This window comes from Heptranchias perlo, chromosome 24 (assembly GCF_035084215.1).
Source record: "Heptranchias perlo isolate sHepPer1 chromosome 24, sHepPer1.hap1, whole genome shotgun sequence".
Lineage (NCBI taxonomy): Eukaryota > Metazoa > Chordata > Chondrichthyes > Hexanchiformes > Hexanchidae > Heptranchias > Heptranchias perlo.
The window spans coordinates 26,439,672-26,452,323 of NC_090348.1; the positions used below are offsets into that span (position 1 = coordinate 26,439,672).

Genomic DNA, 12,652 nt, shown 5'->3' on the forward strand with positions numbered 1-12,652 from the left:
TTACACTTCCACCAGTGGAGTGGATCAAGGATTTTCAGCCCCATTGTCTCTGAATAAAAAAATACACAAGCTTACAGTGATTCCTGCTGTCTAAAAATATCTTTTAGGTTTTGCATTTAATTTTTCCCCAGTGACTTTGCATTTCTTTCCTTGTCTCTCCAGTTTTCGAACCTCCTGAAAGCTTTGCTGACTGGGGTAGAAACTTTAGCAGTGCCATTTTCCCTCTAGAACATTTCCCAAGTGGCCATCTTTCACTAAGCCTCAACAGCGAGTGTTAGCAGGCCATCTGAATGTGAAGGATTCTGCCTTCACCCAGCATCCACACACTCACTCTTCCAGTAGACACATCTGTGTAAGAAGCAGAAGCAGGAACCCTGGCTGACTTTCTCTTCCTGAGCTCACAATGCTTTGGCCAATTGTAATACTCTAACTACTATTCTCATTAAGATCAAGTGGCTGTGCACAAACAAGGAATCTTCCTGTTCTGTATAGCTGAGAGATGGAGATTTTATCTTTAAGCCATTAGGATGACTCAAAGCATTTTTTAATCCATATATATTGTAATTTTGTCCAATTTCAGTTGACAGGAAAAGTGCTTTGTGAGACAGGATACAGTTCCTTGTTGATATTGGCCAAAGCTAGGAAACTTTGGTTTTGCTGTCTTGTGCAGACAAGTTTCTTTTTTTTAAAAAAAAGTGAAAAACTTGACAGTGTTTAGTCTTTTGCACAAAATGCTAGGATTTAATTGAGCTGTGTGTTTTATTTTGGGGTGTGGAGGGGTAACATTGTTCCCAAAATTTGCTACTTACAAGTCGTGAAATTTTTCCAAGGACAAATCTGGTGTGAAAACATCCAACAGCCCAATAACCTAGAGAGAAAATGGAACACTTCAATAATCAATTAATGATACATACAGATTATTATTCAGTACTTCCAAAGGCAATAGAAAACAAAACAAATCATGTGATGCGCATTTCTTCAGTTTTCAAAAATTAAGAATCTATGTTTATATCTGAAGTACAGTCTTTTAGGAACATAGGAACAGGAGTAGGCCATTCAGCCCCTCGTGCCTGCTCTGCCATTTGATAAGATCATGGCTGATCTGTGATCTAACTCCATATACCTGCCTTTGGCCCATATCCCTTAATACCTTTGGTTGCCAAAAATCTATCTATCTCAGATTTAAATTTAGCAATTGAGCTAGTATCAATTGCCATTTGCGGAAGAGAGTTCCAAACTTCTACAACCCTTTGTGTGTGGAAATGTTTTCTAATCTAACTCCTGAATGGTCTGGCTCTAATTTTTAGACTGCGCCCCCTACTCCTAAAATCCCCAACCAGCGGAAATAGTTTCTCTCTATCCACCCTATCTGTTCCCCATAATATCTTATAAACTTCGATCAGATCACCCGTTAACCTTCGAAACTCCAGAGAATACAACCCCAATTTGTGTAATCTTTCCTCGTAACTTAACCTTTGAAGTCCGGGTATCATTCTAGTAAACCTACGCTGCACGCCCTCCAAGGCCAATATGTCCTTCCGAAGGTGCGGTGCCCAGAACTGCTCACAGTACTCCAGGTGCGGTCTAACCAGGGTTTTGTATAGCTGCAGCATAACTTCTGCCCCCTTGTACTCCAGTCCTCTAGATATAAAGGCCAACATTCCATTTGCCTTCTTGATTATTTTCTGCACCTGTTCATGACACTTCAATGATCTATGTACCTGAATCCCTAAGTCCCTTTGGTCATCCACTGTTTTTAACTTTTTACCATTTAGAAAGTACCCTGTTCTATCCTTTTTTGATCCAAAGTGGACGACCTCACATTTGTCTACATTGAATTCCATTTGCCACAGTTTTGCCCATTTACCTAATCAATCAATATCGCTTTGTAATTTTATGTTTTCATCTACAATGCCACCAATCATTGTGTCATCGGCAAACTTAGATATGAGACTTTCTATGCCTTCATCTAAGTCGTTAATAAATATTGTGAATAATTGAGGCCCCAAGACAGATCCCTGCGGGACTCCACTAGTCACATCCTGCCAATGTGAGTACCTTCCCATTATCCCTACTCTCTGTCGCCTTTCGCTCAGCCAACTTCCTAACCAAGTCCATACTTTTCCCTCGATTCCATGGGCTTCTAACTTAGCTAACAGTCTCTTATGTGGGACCTTATCAAATGCCTTCTGGAAGTCCATATAAACAACATCCATCTGGTCCTGGGGATTTGTCACTCTTTCGTGCTATTATTTTCTTCATTACTGTTGCTTTACCTATGTTAATTTGATCAAGTTCCTGTCCCCGATTCAATATAGGTTTTCTTGGGATTTCCGGTATGCTATCCTCTTTTTCGACTGTAAATACTGACGCAAAGTAATTGTTCAACATGTCCGCCATTTCCCCATTGTCAATGACAATATCCCCACTTTCAGTTTGTAAGGGGCCAACACTGCTCCTGACCACCCTCTTTTTCCTAATATAACTATAAAAATTCTTCGTATTGGTTTTGATATCCCTTGCGAGTTTCTTTTCATACTCTCTTTTTGTAGCCCTTACTATCTGTTTTGTGACCCTTTGTTGATCATTGTATCTTTCCCATTCGCCAAGATCTGTGCCATTTTTTGCCTTTTTGTATGCCCTTTCCTTATGTCTTATACTGTCCCGTATCTCTTTAGTTGTCCATGGCTGTTTTTTTTGGCAAGTAGAGTTCTTGCCCCTCAGGGGTATAAACCGATTCTGTATCACGTTAAATGTTTCTTTAAACATTTCCCACTGATCATCAGTCATTTTACCCATTAGCAGATTTGCCCAGTTTACTGTGGACAGTCTCTGTCTCATCCCATTGAAGTCTGCCTTGCCCAAGTCCAGAATCTTCGCAGCTGATTCACTTTTTTCCCTTTCAAACACTACATTGAACTCGATCATGTTATGATCACTATTGGATAGATGTTCATGCACAGTTAAGCCGTTAACTAAATCTGGTTCATTACTCATTACTAAATCTAATTTGGCTTGCCCCCTTGTTGCCTCTAGGACATACTGCTGCAGAAAACTATCCCGGACACACTCAAGAAATTCACTACCTTTCTGACAGTTGCTAGTCTGCTTTTCCCAATCTATGTGAAGGTTAAAGTCCCCCAATAAGACCACTATGCCTTTCTTACACGCTTGTCTAATCTCTGCATTTATACAATCTAGCACTTCAGAGCTGCTGCCAGGGCTCCTATATACAACTCCCACTATAGTCTTAGATCCTTTCCTATTTCTCAATTCAACCCATAAGGTCTCTGTTGGCTGCTTACCTCTCGTTATATCCCCCTTTATCATTGAAGTGATTTCATCTCTAATCATTAAGGCTACTCCTCCCCCTCTTCCATTTTCCCTATCTCTCCTGTAGACCTTATAACCCGGTATAATTAGTTCCCAATCCTGACCATTCTGCAGCCAAGTCTCAGTAATAGCTATCATGTCATACCCTCCAATTTGAATTTGAACCTGTAGTTCATTTAATTTATTCCTTATACTCCGTGCATTTGTATACAGAACTCTTAGTTGGGCCACACACCCTAGCCCGACCTTCAGCTTTGATGCTGGGTTAATCGCCTTATGCCTTCTAGTTTTTATTTTATCTGTCGTGCCTAAAGTACACTTTATTTCCGCTGCTCTATGCTTTTCCCTTTCACTTGTTCTTGAACAACTGTTTGTAGTATTTGTATTGTAGATTTCCCCTGGGTCTTCCCCTCTCTTGCTGCTCTCAACTTTATTCCCTTCTGACTCCCCGCTCAGGTTCCCATCTCCCTGCCACTCTAGTTTAAACCTTCCCCAACAGCACTAGCAAACACCCCCGCGAGGACATTGATCCCGGTCCTGCTCGGGTGTAACCCGTCCCGCTTGTACAGGTCCCACCTTCCCCAGAACTGGTTCCAATGTCCCAGGAATCTAAATCCCTCCCTCCTACACCATCCCTGCAGCCACGCATTCATCCTGTCTATTCTCCTGTTCCTATACTCACTAGCACGTGGCACTGGTAGTAATCCTGAGATCACTACCCTTGAAGTCCTGCTTTTTAATTAATCTCCTAACTCCTTAAATTCACCTTGCAGGACCTCATCCCTTTTTTTACCTATGTCATTGGTACCAATATGGACCACGACTACTGGCTGTTCACCCTCCCCCTCCAGAATGCCCTGTAGCTGCTCTGTGACATCCTTGACCCTAGCACCAGGGAGGCAACATACCATACTTCACTTATTTCTACTACACTTAAAGGGGCTCTGTCTTCATGAAAAAAAAATATGGAAACAAATGGAAATGTTTGCCAAACATATAATACAATGACATACAGCACATTGAAATCAGAAGAATGCATCACTCTCACGTGACAGAATCTGGCTGAAAATGACTCATGACTCTCTTTGGGTTCTTCCCCTACACAGAGAAAGGTTTGTCTAGCTCTTTTTCATAAAGACAAAAGGGGTATAATTTGTCTTGGGTGGTCGCATAAAATGGGCAATAGCGAATTGGTTGTTATAACTAGATAGCCATGTGGTGAAGGATAGAATACTAGAGCCTGGTCTTTAGCTGTTTCCAAGCCTTTATTCACAGAGATTCCTCTTACACACACACCACACCCGAGCTAAGCTCTCCTATAAAAAGGATGTAGGAGAGTTCCCAATTGATACCCACCACCTGAATACAATTAACACTAATTGATATAAATCATGCAATTAACAATGGCATCCTGTTTTATAAGTCCGTCTGATTTTCTTTTTCGTTGACTTCAATGGAAAAGATATTCGGGCGGAGGGAAAATGGGCAGCTGATTCATCATCGCCCATTTTGCGCTACCGTCCGAGACAAATTTATACCCCCAATGATTCTTTGAAAAGTGATTGTAACTTTAATTTTTGAAAGAGTAAACAAATAATGAAAAACGCTAAAGTTATAAAGTTAATTGGTATTTGTTTTTCTTATACTTATTGGTTAAACAGTAAGTGACTTGCTTGAATGAGTTACTGAATCCAACAGAGTTAGGCTGTTGAATTAAGTTTTATGATTATAGCTCTACAATTTTAGTACAGCTCTCCTATCGCTTGGCTCAGTAACAACTCCAAACTAGATCCCCCAAGTAATGTCATTAATTTCCGTTGCTTAATCAAGCGTTCTGTTCCTGTTCATATCTAGGAGCATTAGGGTTTCCTGTACTGGGCCATTTACATAGCCCGGAGCAACTCCCAGTCAGGCCTCCAAAATCAGGACCCTCCAGTAGTTGATGGAGTTTTGCAGGAAGAAGGTTCCGACTGGACGTGGACATCCTGGGGGAGGGGCTGTTAAAACGTTTGAGGAAAGGACCTACATTACTGTCTTCTGCCTGCTCCCCTGACCACTGCAGAACATATAGTTGGCGGGGGCTTGAGGCTGCTATAGTGCCATGTTTTTAGTCACCCCTGCACAGTAAATGTTGATACAAGAAAACGAGGCAGGAGGCTGGGAACACCCCCTCCCACCTCATTAGCCTAAATCTGATGTTTGAGTAAAACAGTCTGCAGGGGACTTCCAACCATGTTAACTGAACCATTTTACTAATGTGAAAGAGTACTTAAGTTCAATTGTTGTGTTATTTTCTTTACCCCAAATTCCACTCACATGGTCACTGTTTGTGATATATTCTTGGAGGAGAAAGTAGACTAGTCCAGTTCAGCTGTGTACTCTGCCTGTACTGCATGTTCCTGGTTCCTATGCCTCCCATTCAGCATGCATGGCAGGAAAGGATGCCAAGCTGATGAATTCCAGTGGAGCTGCTTGGTGACGGTCATGTAGCTAAATCAACTGCACAGTGGCTCACTAAGCACGAGAACTGAAATGATCTCTGTCCATTTAGAGAGAAAGTAACTTCACAGCAGAACTTTGTTTAATTTACATTTTTGGATATGTACACATACTTTCTGCATAATTCCACATGAACAAATTTAAAACTTAAATTGAAACACTAAGAACTAGTAGTAGAACAATGAATTGCGTGCACAGTAATGGGGAGAGGATGTAGAAAAGCGGAATTAATCATTTATACAGGGGGAAATTCAATCTCTTAATATGGCATTCATCTGAAGTAGTGTCTGTGAAACTAGCATATTTTGGAGGCTGAATGTAACCAATTTTTGTTCAGATCTAACATTCAAAACTCAATATAACTATGGCATTAGGGCTGGAATTATGTCTTGGGGTACTAGCACACAAATGTCAAATGCCTGAAATTCCTTCCTTGCTATTTTAGCAGAGTCTTTGACTGATTTAAAAATGGGTGAACATTCCACTAAAGCAGCAGGGGGAGGAATTTCAAGTAACACCAGCATTTTACAGCATAATTTCAGAGTCTGGGTCTCCTGTTGCTGACAATACAAGTTGGGAAATTTTCCAAACTAATTTTAACTACAGCACAACTTATTTATAGTCTGCAACAGTTTTATCCCCCAGATGACGAAAGTCTGTTTCACTTTAAAGTAGGATGCACCGCATTATAAACATATGGAGTTGCGGGAAAGATGGGCATGGATTTGGGAAGCAACAACACGTTCAAGGACTTGAGAGGAAATGGAGGTGGGAGATAGGGCAGTAGTTTGCGAAGAAGGAGGGGGTCAAGGGTCTCATGGAGAAGATGAGCTCAGAGAGGACATATGGGGAGATAGGAGAGATATTAAAGAAAGATGTGGGTTCATGGATAGGGCGGGAACTATTTGTCTTGGTGGATCTAAATGTAACATTTCTAAGTTTGCAGACGACACAAAGCTGGGGTGGAATGTGAGCTGTGAGGAGGATGCAAAGAGGCTCCAATGTGATTTAGACAAGTTGGGTGAATGGGCAAGAACATGGCAGATGCAGTATAAATGTGAGGTTATCCACTTTGGTTGTAAAAACAGAAAGACAGATTATTATCTGAATGGTGATAGATTGGGAAAAGGGGAGGTGCAATGAGACCTGGGTGTCCTTTTACACCAGTCGCTGAAAGCAAGCATTCAGGTGCAGCAAGCAGTTAGGAAGGTAAATGGTATGTTGGCCTTCATTGCAAGAGGATTTGAGTAGAGGAGCAGGGATGTCTTACTGCTGTTATACAGGGCCTTGGTGAGACCACATTTGGAGTATTGTATGCAGTCTTGGTCTCCTTATCTGAGGAAGGATGTCCTTGCCATGGAGAGAGTGCAACGAAGGTTTACCAGACTGATTCCTGGGATGGCAGGACTGACGTACGAGGAGAGATTGGGTTGACTAGGCCTATATTCACTAGAGTTTAGAAGAATGAGACGTGATCTCATCGAAACATATAAAATTCTAACAGGACTAGACAGACTAGATGCAGGGAGGATGTTCCCGATGGCTGGGGAGTCCAGAACCAGGGGTCACAGTCTCAGGATACGGGGCATGCCATTTAGAACAGAGATGAGGAGAAATTTCTTCACTCAGGGTGGTGAACCTGTGGAATTCTCTACCACAGAAGGCAGTGGAGGCAAAGTCATTAGATGTATTCAAGAAGGAGAGAGATATATTTCTTAATGCTAAAGGGATCAAGGGATATGGGGAAAAAGCAGGAACAGGGTACTGAGTTAGACGATCAGCCATTATCATTTTGAATGGCTGAGCAGGCCCGAAGGGCCGAATGGCCTACTCTTGCTTCTATTTTCTATGTCAGGGGAATGGTAGGCTGTGGCAAAGGCAGTTGAATGGATGATCTTAACTTTAGTGGCAAACTCCTCGTATTTGTTGTTGGTGGTGAGTGAAGGGAGCAGGGGAGAGGGGTTTAAGGAGACGGGTGGTATTGGAGAAAAGCAGCTGGGGATTATCTTTGCTTTCCAGGATAATCCTGGAATAGTGAACAGTTTTGGCAAAGGAGAGCAAGACGCAATAGTGCTTGATGTGGTCCAGCCAGATCTGGTGATTGATAGCTAAACTAGTTGTGTGCCAAGTCTGCACCCATCCTAATTTATAAGAACACTGGGTTTTGGTATCCCAACAATTATATGCCAAAGAACTAGGTGAATCCTTAACACCCTAGTTATACTCTTCACTAAGGAACCATCTGGAGTTTTACCGTCTAGGTTATGTCTAGGAGTGAATAATGCCGGAGTCAACTCGGCGAACCGTTATATATTTAACCAGATTGGATTAAATTTAGGTTTTCTTCCCAACCCTCAATTAGGGTAGCCACAAAATACTGAGTGAATAAATTAAACCTTTCTTGCCAAACCATGAAAGAAGAAGCCAGACAATGAATTTGGCACCAACATCTATTTATTGACTACAAATTCACAATTTAAAGTTAAATGTTGGGTATAGAGCACTTAATAGAAATGAGGAGATGTAGTCAGGTTCCTCCAGTAACAATTATAGCAGAGATCAGAGTCTGAGATTGCTTTAGGGTTAAAATGGGTTATTTTAGGGTTAGATCCTAGATAGTAGTCAAGTTAAAAACACTAGATAGCCAGTCCATTAAATAGTCCAGGGTCTGAGTGCGCAATTAGCAATTTTCCAGAGCTTATATGACGTCTCCCTTATGAGCAGTGTGGCTGAGTTGATCTCAATCCTATCCTGGAACAGAGGCATTAGCTTCTGAATTGTATAGTCAATGAGCCACTTCAAGGCGGGCTTATCTGTTCCACTTGGATCTTCGGTTCCAGCTGAACCCACCTTATGCACAAGCGACAATACCTGCTAACTGGCTTTTCTCTCTCTCTCTCTCTCTCTCTCTCTCTCGATTTCAGACTACTCGCAGTTAAACGACACATAACTAGCTGGTATAGTCATATAATTTCTCTAACTTCTCTTCATCCTTAATACATGTACCTGTAAAGGCACCTTTCTTCATCTACTAGGTAAAAGTTCTTACAAAAGAAGACTAGAGAAAATAAACAAAAGACAGATTCTCTTTGTCAGTTCTCATATCTTCTGATTAACAAAGACAAAAAGAGACTCTGCTTCTATTACTACTGACTATTATTGACTACTGACTACCACTGATTACTAAGAGAGACTACAACTAGTAACAGACAAAGAAACACTGACTGATCTGATTGACACATATGCCAGAGGAGTTCCACCCTATCTTCTGTCAATCACTCCTAATAAACAGAGGGTCCTGGAATATCTCCAAGTTAGTAACCTGAATATCCCAAGCTCACTGAACTGTGGGTCTGTTTTATGACACGGCATGTGCCCTATAAATCTCCTCGGCACTCTTCGTGCAATTTATAGGACACTGTTCATCAAGGTGTTTATCCATTCAAACATCTCACAAATATGAAGGGATGAGGACTCACTAAGTGCTTTCCCCCTGGACCCGAGTCTTCTAAATGGCTTTATGATCCCAACAAAGAATGCATTACATTTACACAAACCTTCATGGTGTAATTAACTTCAAAGTTTTGGCTTAATTGCTTAAAAGTCTGTGGTTCAATGAGCTTGGAAGACCGTGCTGACTTGCCATTTCCCAATTTGCTGTTCAACAGCTGAATTCCACATTGAGCAGGTGGCCTTCAAGCTAAAACTCCATTTAGGCACACTTTAGGCAGTTGACAGGGCATTTTTCCTATGAATCCCAAAGGCACTCCATACAATTTATGCAGCACCATTCCTACAACTTGAGGGGGCAAAGATGGGGGTCATACCTGAGGGAATGACCAGAGAGAGTAAGGGTTTTACTATGAACAAGGGCATCATAGGTGGAGGTGAGGGAGAGGTTAGGCAGATCGACAGCTGCAGAAGAATTGAGATGAATGGAGGGTGAAGGGCTAGACAGTTGGGAGTTTGAAAGTACAGCTGTAAGTGACTTAAGGGAGAGTTTATTCCAGGAACGGACATAGAAGGATGTGGGTAGTGAGGGATACAAGAAAATGGTCAGAGATTGCCTTGTCTGTGACTGAGACCATGGGAAGAGAGGCCACGTGAGTGGCTGTGAATATGGGTAGGAGAGTTTATAGGTCAGCGAGCCAGGAGGATGAGGAAGTTGGAGTTTCTGCTTGTAAGAAGACAGCGATGGGTTCCTCGATGGGCCCTTCAGAGAATGCCGAGTGAGGCACAGAGGGTAGCTGTTGGATAATTGAAGAATTCAAGCCTGGAATGACTACAAGAAAGTAGGAAAGCAGAAGAGCAGTGATGGGTTGGGGTATGGATTAGGGATCCGCTACAACTCTCACTGCAGCACATTACAGCTCCTTGCCCTCTGCAATCTCTCTCTGGGACTTTTGTTACGGTCAACCTTGCTATTTCACTCCTACCTGTCCCGATCCAGCCAGTGCATGTACAGCAATGGATTCTCCAACTGCCACTCACTCAAGATCACCTCTGGACTTCCCCAAGGATCCCACCTTGACCCCCTTCTCTTCCTACCTATGTGCTGCCCCTTAGTGACAGAAACTGACCCGATGCCTTCAGATGACATGAGTATATGGACAATACCGCGTTTTACCCTTCTACCATTTCCCTTGACTCCGTGACCGCCTCATTGCTGTCAAACTACCTGTCTGACATTAAGTTATTAATGAGTCAGAATTCCTTCAATTGGAAGGACTGAAGCTATCCTTTCTGGCTCCTGCCAAAAATTCCATTCCCTTGCTACTGACTCCACCCTTGCTATCTGGCTGCTTCTTTAGACTGAACCAGACTGTGCACAAACTCAGCATTCCATTTGACCTGGAGCTCAGATACAAACCCCATATTCTATCCATCGCCAATACTGCTTACTTCCACCTTCACAACAGTGTCCTCCTCTGCTTCTACCTTACCCATTGCTGTTGAAACACTTAAAGAAAGAACTTGCATTTACATAGCACTTTTCACGGCCTCAGGACGTCCCAAAGCACTTTACAGCCAATGAAGTGTAGTCACTGTTGTACTGTAGGAATTTGTGCACAGCAAGATCCCACAAACAGCAATTTGATAATTACCAGATAATCTGTTTGTGATGTTGGTTGAGGGATAAATGTTGGCCAGGACACCAGGGATAACTCCCCTGCTCATCTTCGAAATAAAGCCAAGTGATCTTTTACATTCACTTGAGGGCGGACGGGGCCTTGGTTTAATTTCTCATCCAAAAGATGGCATCACCGACAGTGCTGCACTCCCTCAGTACTGCACTGAAGTATCAGCCTAGATTTTGTGCTCCAGTCTCGCAAGTGGGACTTGAACCCACAAACATCTGACTCAGAGGCAAGAGTACTATCAACAGAGCCAAGGCTAACACTATCCCTGTTTTCAATACTTTTTAAATCTGATTTCTGCAATATCCTCCCGAACTCCAATGTATCCAGAACTCAGCCACTCAAATCCTGACCTGCTCATAATTCACCCCTGATCTTGCTAACCTAAACTAACTTCCTGTCAACCAATGCATCAAATTTAAAATCTTCATACTTAGCGATAGACCTCTCAACCCACCTTAACTCTGCAATTTTCTCCAGCCTGTGCTCTCTGGTCCTCTGACTCTGGCCTTATATGTAACCTCCACTCCCTCTGCTGCATTGTTAGTAACGAAGCCTTCAGCTATCTCAGTCCTGTTCTCTGGAACATCCTCCCTGAAGCTCTCCATCCCTCTACTCTCCCCACCTTTAGCAGCCTCTGTAAAACCCAGCTTCTCAATCAAACCATCGATCACTTCTCTTAACCCCCCAATCCAAGCAAAAGGTCATCCTGTATTCCTTTCTCCCTTTGAGAAATGCCATGGGACTATGTTAAAGTTGCTGTACAAGTGCAAGCAGTTGTAGTAATCATCAGTTATTGAACTGATGTTTAGATGAATAATTAATACACTAGCATTATCAAAGAAATGAATATGTATAATTAATTTGCTTGAATTGACATTACATGCATAGATTACAAAACTTTACCTGTAAAAATATGCACTAACTGAACCAAAACAGAAACATTTTCTTATTCTAATATGACAACAAACTAAACTCCTTTCTTAATCATGCTAATTTTTTTCAGCTAAGTTGTTGACCAGAAGAATTTCACAAAAATACAGCAAATTTTGTGGTACTTTGTGAACCCCTCTTAAAAGCTCTGTGCCATTGTGTGAATGTTAGCACAAGTGTGGGAACAGCTGGAACAACGCAAGTATGTTACTATGGTAACAGTATCTGGATGCTGAACTCTGCTGCCTAACACGAACAGAACAAAGAAACTGGCACAGTCTTTATAAAGGCTGCAAAGACCTCATACAAAAATGTTTTGCTAAATTGAATTTCAATAGCCATTTTGCTCCTTCAGCTCAGTGCAGATTAAGACTATTCTGAACTTTACAATTTCGTTTCTGAATCAAAATTAAATGTCCTTGGACCTTCTTCATATAAAAGACATTGGACTGTCTAAAAAGTGAATTAATTTAGTTCTCATTACTAAAAAAGGACACACAAGAGATTCAAACACAACAAAGGCAATGTCACCATGTTGCTCTGTGATGCACAGCATTATTTTCTAGCTTAGAAACTGGCTTAGAGGATTTACCATGTTCAACTCTGAAGGAGTTGATTGCTCCTAATATAAACAACTGACAAGCTTGCTGGTTCACCTTGGGTTGAAGGTGAAGGCAACTACATAGTTTAGTACCTTACATTTCAAAACAGTTGAAAACAAAATATTTTCCTTTCTTGCATTGGCTTTT

General features: G+C 41.8%; 1 protein-coding gene across 1 annotated transcript in view; it reads right to left on the reverse strand.

Moving 5' to 3' along the window:
* LOC137341633 (mitogen-activated protein kinase 12-like) overlaps nt 1-12,652 on the reverse strand; it is a 69,067-nt gene that overhangs the window by 54,030 nt on the left and 2,385 nt on the right. The window contains exon 3 of the mRNA XM_068004933.1: nt 810-868. Coding sequence (XP_067861034.1) covers nt 810-868 — 59 coding nt within the window. The remainder of the gene's footprint in view (nt 1-809; nt 869-12,652) is intronic.